Source organism: Anabas testudineus, chromosome 11 (genome assembly GCF_900324465.2).
Source record: "Anabas testudineus chromosome 11, fAnaTes1.2, whole genome shotgun sequence".
Lineage (NCBI taxonomy): Eukaryota > Metazoa > Chordata > Actinopteri > Anabantiformes > Anabantidae > Anabas > Anabas testudineus.
In genome coordinates, this window is record NC_046620.1 from 17,902,140 (window position 1) to 17,921,904 (window position 19,765).

Sequence of the window (19,765 nt, forward strand, 5' to 3'; positions counted from 1 at the left end):
TGTCGGCGTTCCTCCATTCGTTCCCGTAGACGGAGATCCACCCGAGTGGCTAGCTCCACCAAATCGTCAAGCGTGTCTGGTAGGTCCCTAGTGGCTAATTCATCTTTAATTATGGGTGATAGGCCCTGATAAGACATCAAACAAAGCATCCTCATTCCACCTACTTCTCGCCGCCACCGTGCGGAAATCCACGGCGTAGTCCGTCACAGATCGATCCCCTTGTGCGATGCGCAGCAGCCGACGAGAGGCGTCCTTGGCGGGGGCTGCGCAGTTGAACACCTTCCTCATGGCTTCCGTGAACGCCCGAACAGAGGAGCAGATCGCGGAGCGACGATCCCATTCTGCCGTTCCCCACTGTCGGGCAGGGCCTGAGAGCAGCGAGATTATGTACGCAATCCGCGCATCTTCAGAGGGGAACGAGGATGGCTGAAGGGCAAACACAAGAGTACACTGGGTGATAAAGGGTGCACATGATTCGGGCTCACCGGAAAATCTCTCAGGTGGAGGTAGATGAGGCTCTCGTGCGGCCACTAACGGTGACGGGGTCTCCGATGCAGAGCTTTGCTGCAGAGTCAGATGTCGTAGCTGCAATGTGAGATCCTCCAGCTGTTGCTCGTGGCCTCTGATAGCCTTGGCTTGTGCCTGTAGTTCACCGGCCACGTCTGCTGGGTCCATAGTGGTCAGTCCGTTCTGTCAAACACACAACGAGGCGAGGACCCAAAAGCACGACGTAGGCGGGCTAGAGCAGTGAACAGTGTTTAATTACAGAGTGCAGGCAGAATCAAACACACCGGCAGGACAGAGCTAGGAGACAGATTACACCAAACTAAAGACAAGGCTAGAAACTGAAAACGGCTGCATAAACAAGCAGGAGAGTCCCAAACTATCATGCATGCAATAACTACTAGTAATTCTAGGCAGACTGAGAGACGGGAGAGGTCTCCTTAGCAGAGACAACGGACTGACAGGGAGGCAGTGGAGTGGAGTGGCATTTGTAGTGCTGAGGTGGAGATAAGACGCAGGTGAACCAGATGAGGGTTGATGACTCAGGAACATGCAGGAGGAGGGTAGTATCTGAAAAAGAAAGGGGACCATAAATGAAAGTGCATACATAAAGGAAACGTGCAAAAAGGATGACAAGTTGTTTGCATTTGGGTCTTAGATTGAAATTAGTTGTGCTACTAGCATATCAAGCTTCTACTAGCACCAGTGTGTCGACATTGATAATTTTACTTCCAATAAATAACAAGATTGTTTGGCATGTTTTTATGGCACATTTTTAATACTGGCCCAAGGCTATATTTAAGAGTAAATACCAGTAAAACATTACGATTTTAAGCATACACCATAAAAATAATGTCTCCATTGCATTACAGTTGGCCATACTACTGGCATAAACACAGACATTACTAAACTGAGGTTCCACTGGCCAGGTGACATTAAAGAATACATGGCAGGGTTATACAATTTTCTGATAGGTGGTAATGACTGTCCTCATTCTTACTATGATGTTGTGTAATTGGTCAAAGCAGCGTCTTGCTGGATAACATTAAAACGTGCTGCAAAAAATGTTGAACCAGATCCAGATTTGTCCTTGTAGTGCTTTTTGTTTAATATTTTAAATGTTTTTCTTGAAAGTTGTGTAATGTCTGAGAAAATTAGCCTGGAAAACAAGGTATATCACAGGATACAGTATATCACTTTACTGTAATGTAAATGCAAAATCTGTATTTTAAAAGCAGTTGATCAAAAAATTGTCACGAACTAATGCATACTTCCTTTATTTCATTTTTTTTATGTCATGCCATTACAACACAACCATGATAGTCAGTGCTAACATTTTCAGTCTCACCTGTAAATGAGTCTGTCACACCCACACACATACGCTGGTCTGTGATATGATACAGTATAATTACGTTTTAGGGCGTGTTACATCAACATAGTTGATCTGCTTTCTTTTTTCTAACATGCAAAGAAACCTGAAGTGACAAATCCGAAACTAAGTGTCAAGAACAAACACTGGAGGAAGTAGAAAGAAGATGGAAATGTAAAAAACATAATGGTGAGAGAAGTATTCAGGCACTTAGAAATCTCTTGTGTCCTTGGCTACACTGTGCTTCATATGATATGACATGCATATAGACAATCCTGATCCTGTCATGAGGAGTATGAGGTTGCCTCTACAACACAAGGCTAAGGGGGTGTAACAAATTCTAGAAAAACTAATTAAAGGGATTTCAAGTATTTCACACAACATCAACGTTTCTATTTACATGTGATCCTAGTGTTCTATCCCTATGTATTTTCATTGCATACAGTACCCCCTATGAAGTCATTTTAACCTTTATTGTACAAATTCTGACAAACACTTCAAACATGAACCAAAGAAAATTTCACAAAATACCACCAACACCCAGTAGCTAACATGTCACCAACATGTAGTTTTGAAGTTATTATTTGACATAGATAGTTTTTGTTTTGTTTTTGAAAATCAAACTTCCTGTTTCTGGACATTATGAATCTTGTCTTTCACGTGGCTATGTTTTAGTGGTCTCCAGCAACTATGATGGGAGTGAGGCCATTTGAGAAGATGACAGCATCAATATTCCCTTTAACTGTTGCCTGTAACATTACTGCACACAGTGTTATTAAAGGAAAATGATACATGCATTGGCAGCTTGACTTGGAATGAGGAAGTCTGTGTGGTTTTGCCATGACTGAGATGTGCGTATACCGTGGGGCACTCTGCCATCCCCACATTTGAAATGGAGCTGTGCAAAGAAATGAAACTGTGTAATGTGAAAGAAAATGGTAACAAGAAAAAAAGAAAAATATCAACAAGAGCCCACAGACACTGATATTTAGTCTTTAGTCTCTAAGAACATTTGACTAAAGACATGAGAAATAAACAGAGACTTTGCTAAAGAATCAAATGTAAAGTACAACAACCTGACCAATGGGGCATTGTTAAATTAGAACCAGATACCTCGGGCATGTGGGTGTACAACCAACACTACAACTAAAGTGATCTCAGACAACATGTATTGATTGCAAAATCTCGCTGGAGATATCGGTGAAAGAGGCAAATGAAAGTGGTGAGCACATGTGAGTAATCATGTCATTTGCTGGGAATGACAACGGGTTTGTTTATGTCTGGCTCATGACTGAGCTCGACAAGGGAGTTCAATCCTCGCTTCAACTCTTCACACAATCTATGAAATACCTTACCTTTATACCTTTATGGTGACACAGCCCAACAAGTAGTTGTGTTTTATTATGCTTAACCAGACCCCACTCTTACTTACTAACTTAACTACAGTAACTTCTTCCTACTCCAGAGCTGCATGTCATGACAGACTCAGTCTCTGTTTTTCTTCAAACTTCTCATCACCCACGCATTACTGCAGGAAACTGAATCAGTGACCAAAATCCTTTATGCTTATGTTGTACTTGTTAAATGCACTAATAATGTTTTAAAAGTGATGTTTCTCTGCAGTGCGTTAAAATGAACATCAGCCGGCTAATACGGGGGTGTAAAATGAACACTGGAGCACTTTAAGGGTAAGGCTTTTTAAAATTCTGTATAAATAGGCAGAGGTGTCTTAAAGAAGGGGCCACCTTCTCACCAATACAATGCTTACAAAGGACTTTAGACTTCCTCCCAGTCGATGCTGTGTCCAGTTTGGGTTACACAGAAAGCAGATGATGTTTCTGATGTTCATTTGGTCTCTTGTTAAGGGTTCTTGCTGTTTCACTAATGTAGCATTGTCCATTCTGTCCCTAGGCTTTACCAGTGGAGAGCTTGAGATGAATGGGTAAATTCTGACTCCTTTTGACTTTGACTCTGTCTAAAAGTTCCAACACCTGGGCCATGTACAAGGATGCTTCAGGTTTTTCCTGTTTACTTAGCAGTGCTCATTCTGGTCTTAAGTCAGAATGGGATTCTCATCATCAACTATTTTTCAGTACATAAAATAGGTTCTTGATGACAATCAGACAACTGGTTATAGATATGGTCAGAAGCTCAGAAAAGAACAAGCTTTCTCATTTTGAGACAATCTTGAGTCATCAGTTACAGTTCAACTACGAAGCAATGTTATTTTCCAAATTCATGTCCAAAACCAATTGTTATTTTGGATACAATTTAGTTGCAGCTAACTATACCAAGTTGTTTTATGACAAAGTTTAAACAAAAAAAAAAATACTTTGATTGAGAAAGATTGTGGTTTTGTTTAAGGAATTGTACACACTGTGTTTGAGGTGACTTAAAATTTTCATTGTTAAGCCACAAATAGTGTCAAATAGTTACAGTATGTGCATGCCTAAACATAACCATGGAACTTGAGTAGTAGTCTGTGCATGCTGTGATGCTCCTTAGTCTGTAATCAGACCAACTAGATGTTTTACTACAAGAATGCATATTTTGGCAGAAAATGTAATTTGAGTGCAATTACATTCCTTAGAAAACCTTCCTAAATTTGCAGTTTTGTTGTATAGAAACATGATTTAGGATACAGGGTTAAAAAAAACAGAATGTAAAAAAAGAATGTCAAAGATTTGGATGCTCAGAGTAGCCACAATTGGACACACATAAATTGGTGAAATATTAGAAAGCTAAGGATACACCAGATTTATCCTCCAAATTTAAAAAAAAGTTGTATTTTTTCCCCTAAATTTGATGAAAATGTGACCTGATATATTCATGTCAAATACAGTCCTTTAGAAGTCGCCAATGCAATGGACACAGCTACAATTTCGTGCTTGTCTTTGCAAAGTCCCTCAGGCATGACAATGAAGAAATACAACCTCAGTTTCAAAGAGTATGAACTCTCTTTTCCAAAAAAATAATCATTTGCATAACTATATGAAAAAATTATACAGGGTAAAACATACATTTTTCCTTAGACTATGTTGATTACCAACCTCTTTACCAATCAGTGTGTTCATTTAGCATACAGATTATAGTCACACAGAATACAATACTTTGACACTGACCCGTTTCCCACTTGAGGCTAGGTCAAGGTGACCAGAATTTATGGTTTGGATTGAAAAACACAACACATCCAGTGTTGTGGTAGACATGATTTTACATTAAATATTTGCTCTCCCCATATTTATAAAAAATCACATCCTTGGAGCGGTATATTTATATGTCCCATGTGGAGTGTATAGCACTGTTCAAAATCAATCAATTCTTGGACAGTAGTGAGTTTAATACTAGTACAGTATATAGCTGTTTTTAAAAACACAAGAGAACTTTTTTTCTTTAAAAAGTGATAGATGCTTGATTATAATACTAATAATGATAAACAAAACAACAAAGTTGGATGTTATACACAGTGCTTCTAAACATTTATGCTTCACATAAATTGTAGCAATCTAGTGGGACATAATTGGATGATTTTGTTGTATCAAAACATATAAAGAACATTACGATTTTCATCACACAATAAAAGTCTAAAATCTAATGTCTTGTCATCTGCTTTTAAAATGTACGTGCTCAGCTCTGCCATCATTAGTGAGACTTTATCTTTTGTGAGTATCATGTGTAACAAGACTAAGCGTCCCATGTCCCATGAGCTGCCTTAATATGTTTTTCTTTTTTTGTTTTGTTTTGTGCATCAGATCAGCAATTCTTTGCTATCATTGGACCACTGGCTCTATCATTACATCAACACTTCAGTGAGGGCAAGTTTTGAACAGCAGAGTTAATTAGTTGGAACCTGTGGTCTCAGGTGATTTATATTTAGCTATATTAACTATACTGTCATTTTGAATTACATTCTAGCAATGTGATAATTTTGACTTTTTCTAAAACTTGACTTTTGAAAATATAGAAGGGCTTACTACCTCACAATTTTAGCATATCTATACAGTATATCTCATCTTTTTGAAACACTATAGCTTATAATTCTGACTTATAATAAACTAATAACCTTCACCTAGAAATGTTTTACAAAAATATCCCATATCCATAATTATTATTTGTTTATTAAATAGTAAACTAAAAAATTTATTTTTGTGTTTATGTCAGATAGTTCCAGTGTTTCAGTGAACTACATCTCTCTGCTATATTTATCTTAGTTGTCATTTCTCTATAAAAAACAAACAAAAACAAAATAAAAACATAGGTCAAGGGAAGTAGGGAGACACAATCACCTTATACCCAATGTCTGCATTCATATCCAAAGCTTTAATTGAATGTAGGTCTAATAATTCTTCCCATAGCAAATTCATGGAAATTTCAGCATGTATACTACCACTCCACCTGTCCACCCTATGTTGAGCTGGTCAGTCTCAACATCAATGGCCACATGAATTAAATTATTTTATAAAATTAACTATTTTATACAGATCGCTAATTAGATTAGTTAGTATTTAGTAATTGTGTGATTGTTGAACCATGAAGCAGCAAAGACATCTCAAACTTTGTATTCTGAGTTATGTGTTTTATAAATTGTCCACAGTGTCTACATTAATGGCGCATGTATAGTTAACATGCATTCCAGCTGATTCTAGTAAATTATAATCTCCTGTGTGCTCAGCCTCACTTACTGTAAGTAAGTAGCTCCCCCCTTAGCCCTGCTCTAAACAGAAAGCTGGCAACAAGGGAGCAGCCACTTCAATTGAGAGGATAGAGAAGTAGAGACCCCCTCATGAGAACTGTGGCAGTAGAGTAAAAGTAGAGGATGGCTTTCTATCAGCTTTATTTTAGCTAATACCTAGCCTTTAATATGTGCCTAGATTTGCTTGATACTTGCTTGATATAAGAACACCTGTAGTCATTAAAATTTAAGGGCCATAAAAGATGTGATTAGTTTTGCATTGGGAAATGAGAGGATAGGTGTCATCTCTTACAAATATATCATTACAATGTCCATATTTAAACCTGAGATTTAAATTTTCTAATTTCCATAAGACATTTTGTAAAAAAAAACAAAACAAAACAATGTTGGCGTTAAATCATCAATTTGTGGCCTCCCTTCTTATCTTATCTAAGTCATGGACAAACCTTGATAAAGACATACCACAAATTTCCCAAGTACAAAGGTTTCTCAGCACTGTTGATGCTCACATCAGCTAAAAGGGTTGATATAGTTAACACTACAAAGGTGGGTCCTGTTACATAAACATTTTGGTGTTCGTTAGGTTTGTGGTGGATAGAGTCATTAGAACTCTTCTGTCAGACAACAGTGCTAATGTCATCAGCCTCATCAGGTTTCTTGGGCTTGCTGGGAAGAGACTTGAGGTACTCCAGGTGGCGCCGGGCATCTTCCTGGTTTTGACGAACATAGTACACCACATATGAAATGACCATGGCAAACCAACCAAACATGGTCACTAGCATAGCGTAGTCTGTGGTCCTTTTAGCTAGGTTACAGAGATCTGTGTCCACTGCCAAGAAAGGTCTCCCCTCCTGGTCATGAAGCTCCGAGCTCCTGCAGAGAACCCGGGCAGCGGCCTCATGGTTGTGCGCCATTCCGCTGATAGCCTGCTGGAGGGCACAGTCACAATGCCAGGGGTTATCGTCCACAATGACACGGGCCTTGAGCCGAGCAAAGGCATCCTTGTGTACGCTAGTGATGCGATTGTGGGAGAGGTCCAGCACCTGTAAAGTCCCCTCAATGCCACTGAAGGCTCCTTCACCTAAAGTCTCCACTGCGTTGTATGAAAGGTTGAGCTCCCTCAAAACCCTAAGTCCGTGGAAAGCTTGATCGGGCACAGCTCCTATTTGGTTGTGGTCCAGCCTCAGCAGAACAGTGTTGACTGGAAGTGTAGGAGGGATCTCTTTGAGACGGGACTGACTGCAGGTAACATTGAGGCCATGGAGGTGGGGATCAAGTTGGCAGATGCAGCCCTTTGGGCACATACTGGCCGAAGGGAAGCACAGGGCCATAAGGACAAGGCTCTGAAGGAGCAGGCACATTGGGATGGAGTGTGACAGCCACAAGTCCAGCAGAGTCATACTGACCAGCTGCCAGCAGCATCCCGCCTGGGGCCACAACACCACCACTGGTCCCTCACATGCATCGCATATTGACAACTGGCCCTCACTGTCTGTTCACTGGAGAAGCTGGAGCGTGAACTGATGTTACCATGCTGCACTGAAGCCTGAAAAAAAGATCAAACAAAAACACAGGGTGAACCACTTAAAGCTAAGGGATGTTAATAACTTCCTTTTATCCCAATGATGCTCCTTTACATGAATACACTAGTTATTCTAAGTTAAAAAAAGAAAAAGCATTTTTTGTCTTCTAACATAACCAAGATATGGTGGTTTATCTGTAAATGATATCAGCATGTTATTAATATATAATGATTTTTATAAGAATCTAATTCTGCAAAGTAACTAGTAACTAATGATATTAAAATGAATGTAGTGAAATAAAAGTAAGATTTCAAAGTTGTACTTACAGCAAGTACAATACTTGACTAAATGTATTTAGTTTTTTACTACCTCTGTACACACAATGCTTGTATTTGTAGTTCTTCCTCTAATTTTAACCCTAAAACCAAATTTCAAATCAAAACAACTGTTACTCTAAGTATGTGCAGAAACTGGCCAAACTGTCCTCACAAACATGGTCTAAGACTAGAACTGCATAGCCAGCTAACTACAGTCACAGCTGTCTAGTTGTGTAAATATACAAAATCAGAGTAAATCTTGAGAAACCACAGGTGGAGCAATGTTGTCAGAGAAAATAAATAGACCTGCAATAGAAGGTGTATAGGAGTATTAGCAGCATAATTACAACATGGAAAAACAGAGTTACAAGTTATGGTAGAGACATTTAGGTATTGATTGAACTTGGCATTAGCCGATACGTAATATTAAAGGATTAAGATCAGGCCTGGGGCCATCTCTCAGGAACACATTCAGAAAGTATTCAGAGTGCTTTTTCCACATTTTATTATGTTTCAGCCTCATTTCAAAATTGATCAAAATCATTATTTTATAATGACAATGTGAAAGAAGTTTGTTTGAAAAAACAAACAAAATCGCATGTACATAAGTATTCCCAGTCTTGTTGAAGCACCTTTACCACCAATTAAGTCTTTTTGAGTATAATGCTACAAGCTTGGTACACCTGTTACCTCTCAGGCTGAATCAGGCTGGATGGGGAGTGTTGGTGCACAGCCATTTTTTCTGTACCCTTACCCATTCTCTTGCTCAATGCAATCTTGTTTCAGAGGTCTACAGACAATTCCTTGGATTTCATGGCTTGGTTTGTGCTCTGACCAGCACTGTTAACTGTGGGACTTCATATAGACAGGTGTATGCCTTTCCAAATCATGTCCAATCAACTGAATTTCCCTCAGCTGGACTCCACAGTTAAGGACGATCATTGGAAACAGAATACACCATAGCTCAATTTTGAGTGTTATCGCAAAGGCTGTGAATAAATATGTACATGCGATTTAAATTTTTTTAAATTTTTAATAAATTTGCAAAGATTTAAACAAACCTCTTCTCACATTGTCATTATGGGATATTGTTTGTAGAATTTTGAGAAAAATAATACATTTACTTCATTTTGAAATAAGGTTATAAGATAACAAAATGTGAAAAAAGTTAAGTTAAAAGTTAAGTCAAGAGTACTGTAACTAATGTATAAACCCTGGAAAACAAAAAAATTATGTCTAGATATACTGTGACACAGACTCACAGAACAGCACTGGCAGCAGTGCAGAGATATTCAATTCTAAATATCTGGTTTCAATCAATTAGAGAAGGTCAAACCATATGTTATGGCAAAGGCTACCTTACCTGTGTGTATCTATTAGACACCAAGGTTTGATCATGGATGTGTGGTTTTGACACAGTGTCAGTATTTGATACACTATTTGACTTAAATTCTCGTGCTACGACTGGCTTGATTCCCAAGTTCAGTATTAACTGGGAGATCCACTGATATTTAGTACATATAAGAGTAACAAACTCAAAAAGGCAAAAAATATCACAACTTTTCAAAAAATATCTGACATCAAAAGCTTCTGTTAGTAGTAATATGTCCCAGTCCCATATAAGTCATTGTACTTTGCATTAGTTACCTCTACCAAAGGACATTTAATACAATTCATACATATGTACTCCCACCAAACTAGAACCACAGAATACAAGTAAAAAATCTGTGAAATCCCCCTTTACTGGCAAACATTTCAGTCTGGACCAAAGTAATGACTGACTGACACTTAGGCCACCGTGAAAAAAGATGCTGTCAGATGGGATTTGGAGCCATTAACTTGAAAGGCCCTTCGGAAGACATGAATGTGTCAAATGTGTGTCTTCTTTCAGTCAGTTTAATCAACAGCCTTGTCGTAGACTAAGGTCCTAAACAGCTCAAGGCTTGAATCATTAAAAATACATCAGACCCCACTGTAGCACTGGGGATGTTCCTTCGTTATCACAAGCACACGAGATGTTGTCTGTTTTGTCTCAGTCCCATATACAGTACAATACACTGTCCCGGTGCCACGAATACTTACTAAAGACTAAATGTGGATACCCCAACAAATGCACTACTTCCTCTAATTTGACAAATGTGTGTTAAAAACTACAGTGAACACTTGTTTTAGGCTAATTTGTTACTGAATGGTTACCTTGGTATGGTAACCTGCCAAGGAATTGGACACTGTCATCCTGGTAGAGACCACTCCCATCAGGACAGAAACATTTCATCATAACATGAACATAACCACTCAGAATACCTTTGTATCGATCTGCAGTGACCCTTCCCTCTAAGGGGACAACTGGACCCAAGCCATTTCAGCAAAAATCCCCCCACAGTATAAGATAGCCACCAGATCCCCTCACTGTAGGGTCAAGCATTTAGCCCTTTACCATTCTCTTGGTGTACACTACACATGCACAGTGAAGAAAGAAATATAAGTTTATGTACTGCAACCCAACTATAATATCTTTCTTTATTTAAGTTTTGATGGGCTATTGTTGCTGTCATAGTTTGACCACATCCTGCATTTACATTCTCACTTGAGGAAGAATTGCTCTTCGGTTTTTCTTTACATAGGGCACTAATGGACAAGCATCACAGTCATCAAACGCACTGTGTTGACCACAGTTTATTATATATACCTATATATTGCTAAAGTCTTTCCTATACACCTACATTCAGGATGTGGCCAGTGAAAATCACAACATAGAACATTCATACATTGAAAAGTATAGATTCCCTAATCCAACATGGAGGACCACAGGACAGAATCTTTTTGCAACAGGCTAACAAGCTGCCAGCATTAGCCTTCCACTGTGTTTGTGGCAGGCAGGGAGAAGGTTCTGATCAGGTGTGGCCACGGTCACCCGGTCACCCCTTGGGAGGCGTCATTGCTGTTACTGTTCATAGTTTTCAGTTATGTGACTTGTGCACTGGACACTCCAATAAACAGCAGTACAGACTGAGAGTCACCTTGACATTATCCTGTAGGGTGCATGAGAAACATGGGAATTGACTGTCTTCTCAATTATGGCAAGCTGTCCGGGTCCAGAGGCAGCAAAATGGCCACAATTAATGATGCCCTGTCTACTGTTTCTGATTCACAACTACCAGATATGCCTGTTTGAGGCTAATGCAACCAAATGGTCAACCACTTATTAATCGACTTTTCCTCCCAGCCTCTTGAATAATTATAACTGATATTCGCATATTGTTGCTTTAAGCACAATATGACATAGATAAACATCAGATCACATTTACCAATTAATTAATTCAGAGAACAAATGACCAATTACAAAGGTTCTTTTTGCACTTGAACACCAAACTAATTCCACGTACTTGCTGTGAAACAGGAAGAAAGCAGGTGGGAAAATTCCAAACCCAGCCCAGCTGTGACAGCCTCTGTTCCCCCTGTTCTGGTTGAGAGAGGTCCTGCTTCACTGAGACAGAACAGTCTCCTTTTCTCTCTGTGAATGATTGGACATAACGTTCATGGATATGTTATCACCCAATCTCATCTAATATATAGGATGGACAGGCTAAAAACTTTTCTGTATCTTAAACTAACGCATATTTCAGACTCCTTCTGGTCCCAAATTAAAATTAAATGATTTTCTAGTGGTATTTGCAGCTAAGCTATCTTGTCTCATGTCAGAGGTTTTCAAGCAACACCACTTCAGTATTCACTCCCACTATTATTCATTGATCATGTAACAGTCAATTAATGTGCCTCATGATTCAAGGCTGCTGTGGGAATAAGAATTAAATGTCCCACTGACAGAGACAGAACAATGCTGCTGAGAATAATTAAGAAAGCTACCAAGGGATGTCAGAGACTCACTCTGGAACTGTGTTTGATTTAACTGGATTCTATAGATATATTAGATAGGCCCATATTTAAAGATGCTACAGACTAGGAAGTTTATAAAGTTTATTGGTTTTTGGCAGCAAGTGCATCATTCTAATAATAATAATAATAATTATATAGATAAATGGTTATATTATATGTGTTTATTATTGAACACAGGTGTGGTGATTTGCAGGTCCATAGACTTCTTAATTTTTTTTTTATTTAGATCTATGCTGAATTAGCTTAAAAGTTGGGTTAAACTGATTGTTTAAGGTCTCTGTATGTTTCATCACACTGCCTTCTCACACAGGGTTAACGGGAAATTCCAACCTGCCTTTTGTTAGCCAATCACTGTGTAAGGTGGAGAAAGTTGATTGGCTGCATAAACCAAATTGTAGCAGTTGTCTATACATGAAGTCCAGTTACCCAGCCCTAATGGAGAATCAGAATTTTATCAATTTCATTTTTTTGTCGTTGTTTTGGTTTTGCATTGTGCAACAAATCTAGTTATTTCTTACTACTCTAATCAACTACTAGCTGCAGCTAACTACCTGTCTAGCACAAAACAGCATACAGACAAAATTAGCAACATACTGGTGAACATGTATCATTTGGAATCTAAAGAGTCAGAAATCTTCTCTAAAGTTGGTGGAGACTTAAACTGAACTTAGCCATTTGAATGCAAGAAATTAAAACCCACAATAGTCACTGAAATAATGTGAAATGACGAAAGATATAATAAATAAAAATGTACTAAAAATTACTTTTTTGCAAGTTTTTGAGTTTCGAATCAATTGGACAAAAATGTTAATATCCACAACCTTCTGAGGCAATCACTGCAAGCAAGCAATTTCTGAAACTCTCAATAAGACTTCTGCACCTGTCAACAGGTATTTTGGCCCACTCCTCACAAGCAAACTGCTCCAGCTGTCTCAGATATGAAGGGTGCCTTCTCCAGACTGCATGTTTCAGCTCTTTACATAGATAACTCATGACTCATAGAAGGCCACATGTTTTGTTCTTGGCCATTCTTGGGTGTTTTTACCTCTGTTTTGGGTTATTATCTTGTTGGAGGACCATGACCTGCAACTGAGACCAAGCTTTCTGACACTGGACACATTTTGCTCCAGAATGCCTTGATAGTCTTGATATTTTATTGTACCCTGCACAGATTTAAGACACCCTGTGCAAGATGCAGCAAAGCAGCCCCAGAACATAAGAAAGCCTCCTTCATGTCTTGCAGTAGGTACAGTGTTCTTTTCTTTGTATGCTTTATTTTTGAGTCTGTTCTCGTTTTTAATGATTTGTTTTCAACAGTGGAGTCGTCTTCAGTTGTCTTCCATTAAGTCCACTTTGGCTCAAATGCTGAATGATGTTTGGATCTGACACTGATGTACCTTGACCTTGGATTTGACCTCTAATCTTTTTAGAAGTTGCTCCGGGCTTTTATTTGGTATCTGGTTACCATTTGTATTATCTGTCTTTTCAATTTGTCATCAATTTTCCTTTTGTGGCTACTTCCATGGAGGTTGGCTACAGACCTGTGGAATTTAAATTTCTGAATAATATGTACAACTGTAGTCACAGGAACATCAAGCTGCTTGGAGATAGTCTTATAGCCCTTACCTTTAACATGTTTGTCTATAATTATTTTTCTAATGTCCTGAGAGAACTCTCTTCTTAGCTTTCTGTGGTCCATGTTTAGTGTGGTACACACCATAATGCCAAACAGCACAGTGACACAGTGACTTTTCACCCTATGGTCAATTTATTGTCAAATTAGCTTCTCTATTGGTACCATAATTTTTGTCCCTGCCAGTTTCATTGGTTTGTTTGTTAAAATAATTCTGATTGACAACTCAGAAGCAATATGTAATTTTGAGTTCATTTTTTGTAAATATTTGTTTACTATTACTTTTGTCACGTGACCATTGTGGGATGTTCTTTCTTTAACAGAAGAGTACCAAAGATTTTGTCCATGTTTATAAATGCTAATGTTGCTGTGTGTGCTAGTACAGTGCTAGGCTAGTGTGCAATGGTAAAAAATAAAACGAAATAAAAAAGATTAGGTGGAACACTAAGCTTGGATCAGAAAGCAGGATTACTGCATGATATTGGCAATTATTTCCAATTGCATAATAATGATAATACACAGCAGTGTATACCACTGACTAACATAGTTCTACTTCAAAAGGACACAATTTTGAACAAGACATGTACTAAAATTGTCTGCAATCAGTGCATCTTTTCTTGAGACTGAAGGAGCTCACAATCAAAGAATGATTAGCCTGCTGGTGAGAAACATTTATGACATTTATATTAACACAGATGTTTTCCCTGCCTTAAAACATAGTAAGGGTCTGTGTTAGTGAGAGTGTTTTGCTTCATGTACCAGTGAGACAGTGAAATATAATATAGTAAATCTAGTTAGAGGAACAGATTTAAAAGATTATTATATGCCAAAACACAGCAGAGTGTGGTTGGTAATAATCTCAGATAACATTTAATAGTGCTGCACTGTTTCATAATTAGTTATAATGATACTAAGGTGCGCAGGATAACGGATGATATTGCACTTCAGAAAAAGTAGAACTCCGCTTTGCACAACGCACTCTGCATTGTTTTGGACAACCTCTCCTCAATGCCCCTATTGCAGGAACGGCAGATCAGACACACTACATACACCCTCTAAAACTCTGCAGAAAAGCTGCTTCACTGCCATTACAGGTCAGGTCGTGAAAGGTCAGACATTTTACACACGTTTTTGTTCTTAAACAATTCTACATATAGTCTGACCAAACAAACAATAGGTTTGCGATTTGTGTTTTATTCTTTAAGGGCGCACTTATCAATATTTTTAACAATGGATCAAATTACTATGTATAATGTGAAAAGCACCACTTGCAGAGTATCTTGGACGATGATGATGATGATGATGATGATGATGATGATCTTAGATGATCCCCATGGCATGGTTTTTTAGTCTGTTTTGATTCTGTCTCACTGCTCTCACCCCTGTCTTTTTCGCACACAGTAGCCAGCTGTTCAGCATAAACACTCGAGGCCTAACTAACTAAAGTTTTGCATGTCAAAAAAACATGCAATCTTAATATCCACCACTAAAAACAGCACAAACTGATCTAAGGGTGCACGCTGAGAACTATGTCTTTCAAATGGAAAAAATAGAGAACGCAGTGGATTTTGCACATTTACCTTAATAAATATGCAAAGTGGGGTGTTTTTGCCCAAAGTACAGGCAGAAGAAAATGCAAACACACAAATTGAGCACACATAATGTGATTTATCAAGCCTGAAAGCAATTGCAGTAGTTGTGACTGCATCTGCATTTAATGTTTGAAGGCAGGTGCAATCTCCTTTCGCACAGATGGCTGCTGTTAGTTGGTTGAGGAAGTGGCATAGGACAATTAAAAAAATAAGTCAAGAACAGCAAACTAATCTTGGAGCTGTTAGGTAAGCTACAGGCTGATTTGCCAGCCAGTCATGCCAAATTCTCTGATTCCCTGTATTTTTGGGTCATTCCAGCTGTTGCAGTTTCCCAAAGTAGGTTTAATGAAGCTACTGCCATGACTCTACTACCAGATAACTTAACCTGGATGACTAAGAATCTTCCTAGACATATTATTTAAAGTTACAGTCCACGCACGAATGACAGCCAAACACAGCCACAACCAACATTTTTAATTCCTTTGGAATCTCCAAAACTCTCTATGGTGAACATCAGTGAGAGATGCAAAACCCTCATTTACACATGCTGTTGATCATGCATTTTCCTATAAGATCACCCACAATAGCCCCACCAACAAACTGTGCATTTTTCAAGATTGCACATGGAATTTAGCACTCGCTATCTGGGATCTTAGTAAATCAGGCCTTCACTGTACAATACCTGCCTAGCTCCAAACAACAGAGCTAAAAGTGCATCTGTCAGATGTGTATATTTCAATACATACTGTCTGCCCTAGAAGAAGGTGTAAATGTTGAGTTTACAGTGTGTTCTGGTTGAAGCAATTAGTCAAGAAAAACTAAACAACAACAACAACAACAAAAAAAAAAACGTCAGTTTAGTAGCTTAAAATTTGAAAAGTAAACAACAGTGACATAATCAATGCATTCAGTGGTCAGAGATAACAATGTCTTCAATTATAATAGTCTTGGCCTCATTAAAATAACTGTAGTTGCATTGTTTAACCTAATACGTGAATCTGCCGATACCAGACAGTAATATATATATTTATATAATAACTTATATAAACCATATTGACTGGTTTTAGTACTGTGTGTGTGTGTGTGTGTGTGTGTGTGTGTGTGTGTGTGTGTGTGTGTGTTTAATGTTGGCCTGTACTGTTTGAAACTTTAGGCTGCCATCCTGGCCAGGTTTTTCCTGAAAAAGAGGTTACTAACGTCATGTGGATCAAATTAGTTAAAAAAAATTAAACTGAAATAAGAGAACAAAACATAGTGCTATAGAACTGTGACAAACATGCGCAGCAGCACTTACTCAAAAGGAAGTCATTCACAACCCCCAACCCCGTTTACCACCTCCACCTTACGAAACCATGTAAATCTTTCTAGATGTGCCACTGTGCCCAGCACAAAAGTCTGATCTAATGTCTGTTCTCCAGTAAAGCCTGGAACCTGTGCAGCATGGCTTGCTATATTTGATATTTGGATTTTGTCTGGGCCATCGTTGAATAGCGACAGATGGGAGAGGAAGCTCTGCGATTTAAAATGAAGTCTCTATTTTTGTTATTTGATTTCTAATTTGGTGTTCACTTAAGCTGTTCTTCCAAACTGGTTAAAAATGAATTAAAACAACATTTCATACATTGTTAATATAAATGCAGTTACAGATAACGTAGCCAATGATTCAGGAAATCGGTCAAAGTTTGCATCTGTGGTGGAAAGCAATCCACATAACCACAAGAAACAAGCAAAGTGATAATTTGTATATTTTCAAATATAGACCATTAATGGAAAAATTTCAAACGGCATCACTGAGAATGGACTGGGAAACTGTGGTGGGCATTTCTCACTATTTTAAAGAAACAAAAAAATCACTAATGGTACATGCATCAAATGTTACCTCAATCACTGACAGCTCTCCTCACATGCAAATAGTCAACCCAACAATTCTACTGGTGCACAGAGACGTTCAAGCAACTGCAAGGAATTTTAACCTAAGCTTTTAAATTCAGTTCCTCTCTTATTCCATGAATGTTGTTAACCAATGCACCATGGTCAGTATGAAAATGAAAGCTATTTCCAAAAAAATTACTGATATCATGCATATATTATGATATCATGGTCTGAATACCCACTAATGCTCTGCTTAATGACAAACTATTAAAATAAGAATGAAATGAGACTGGACTCCATGACTGTCATGGGGTTTACCTCATCTGTCAGCAGTCTGGTTGCCGCCTTGTGAATGAAATAGGCTGGAGAATAACAAAACATGAATCCACACAACTCCCTCTGACCGTGGTTGGGGGGTGGGGGCAGGCAGCATTAACAGCGGAGGATACACAGAGAATCCCTGGAGGATCCAGCTGTTCTCTCACATGTGGAAAACCTCCCGTGCCTTAACGCAACTAATTAACTGCCGCATGCGTTTGATCCGCGCCAAGCTCCTCTGTCATGTCATAGATGTGCATTTGCAAACACAGTTTCCGAGACGTGAACATACATTAATAACATAGCAATTGGTGTGTCCAAAAGACGTAATGTTATCGACGTTTTCACTCTAATGAACCTAACGTTGTTTCAACTGTGTGCTACCGATGCTCATTTTTAAGGGAAAGAACATCACGCAAAACCTAATGCAATATTGTCGTAATTTTATTTATCCATCATCACTGGCAAAAAAATCGTCAACAAAATTTTACATACTACGCAGATTCTGAACCTGAATGTGTGATAATGCAATTCGGCACCCAGTGAACACACCCCACTGCAAATCTTTGAACAATATTTTAACTTTTATAATGGTCGCTCCCTCCTCCGCGGTGCATTTTATAGGGAAAAGATGACAAAAAAAAAAAAAAAAATGCAGGAGAAGCAAGCACAAAGCACGAATTCTGCAGGGAACTGAGCACTGATTGTGTGTTCAATGTCCGCCGAATTTAAGCCTGGCCTTTGTTCGCTAGAAATCAACATTTAGTTTTGTGTGACATTGCGGTTGTCATTCCAGTAATTACCAAATAAAAATGAAATTGAATTTTTGTAATGGTGCCTGGTACGACATTCCATGTGAAAATATCACGCCATCAGTCTACCTGAACTGCCGACAACACATCGAAGCTTAATTGTCAGAAAAGCTTTAATGCAAAATACTCAGCCCACGTCCACAACCACATGCATCCAACATTTATTTATAGAGCAAATATCAAAACCTGTTCCTCGGAGCCAAAATAAATGAAGGCAGCACAAACACACAGCAGCAGTGGCAGTCACTGGAGCAACAGGCGACACAAGTCTCCTCACCTGCAGTCTGAGGCGTTAGCTGCTGACAAAGTCTCCATCTCATAGGAAGGTGTTCAGACAGGCTGTGAGGGCAGCCTGTCTGCTGCAGGGGCCACGTACTGATGCACAAGTCACAGTGTCCATTTGCATTTTTTACCTTTCAGCCTAAAACACCGCACAGGAGTCATTGTAGAGAAAGGGAGGGGTTGGCTGCGTGAAGTCACCGCGTAACAGAGACGAGACCACTTCCGGCCGCAGCCTTCACCGTAGAACGAAAGGTGATGTCGTTGACACCGCTGTATGCAGAATTATATAGAAACCCCAACAACCCCACATGAGCAGCACTAGGTTATAGTGAATACAGAAAACTCCCTTTAGAAAAAGAAATCTCCAGCAGAACCAGGCTCAGGGTGGCCGGCCAGTTGCTTTAACCGGCTGGTGTGAAAGGTACAAATCCAGATTATGGCAGAAACACTGAGTTAAGTAAAGACAAATTACATTAGTTTAGTCTAATCATTAGTTTAGGAAATGAACATCATTCATTCTTGAAAATGTATTTTGGTCCGAGTCCAGATTTGAGATGTTCGGTTCTAACCTCTGTGTCTTTCTTCTATGTAGAGAGGTTGAACAGACAAAAATGAAGGAAATTAATGGAGAGCTGTATCTAATGAACTGGGCTCTACAATCACTGAAATTTAAATGATATGGTTTGTGTTAAGTTGGACCAGAGAGTAAAGCAAGTTCTCAACAACTCTGGGAACTTCTTTAAGATTGTTGGACATCCTTTAGCTGCAATTGTGGTTTGCATAGGAAAATCAGTAGCCATTCTAAATTCCTGTTCCTTTTATCTGGCCTCGTATGATCTATTACAACAATCTATCACATAAATTAGCTGAGAGCAATAAGTTTATGAGACAAACAATAAAAGAAAATCAGTTAAGGGAGAACGAATGTGCCAATATTTGACAGTTTTTTTGCA

At 38.7% G+C, this 19,765-nt stretch overlaps 1 protein-coding gene across 2 annotated transcripts; it reads right to left on the reverse strand.

The window, feature by feature from the left end:
- Window positions 1-1,841: 1,841 nt before the first annotated feature.
- On the reverse strand, window positions 1,842-18,935 carry lrrc3b (leucine rich repeat containing 3B). Of its 2 annotated transcripts, none has more exons than XM_026346827.1 (2): window positions 18,808-18,935; window positions 1,842-8,112 (listed from the first exon to the last, which is right to left on the reverse strand). In XM_026346827.1, exon 2 carries the CDS (start codon window positions 7,964-7,966, stop codon window positions 7,184-7,186), a length of 783 nt encoding a protein of 260 aa, XP_026202612.1. In that variant the 5' UTR covers window positions 7,967-8,112; window positions 18,808-18,935; the 3' UTR covers window positions 1,842-7,183. The 2 variants fall into 2 exon arrangements, with proteins under 2 accessions (XP_026202612.1, XP_026202613.1); XM_026346828.1 differs by lacking the exon at window positions 18,808-18,935 and adding an exon at window positions 18,717-18,803.
- Between the last annotated feature and the right edge of the window lie 830 nt (window positions 18,936-19,765).

Excerpts from the sequence above, each read along its gene's own strand:
- lrrc3b (XM_026346827.1), bottom strand. The coding sequence starts at position 7,966 with ATGACTCTGCTGGACTTGTGGCTGTCACACTCCATCCCAATGTGCCTG.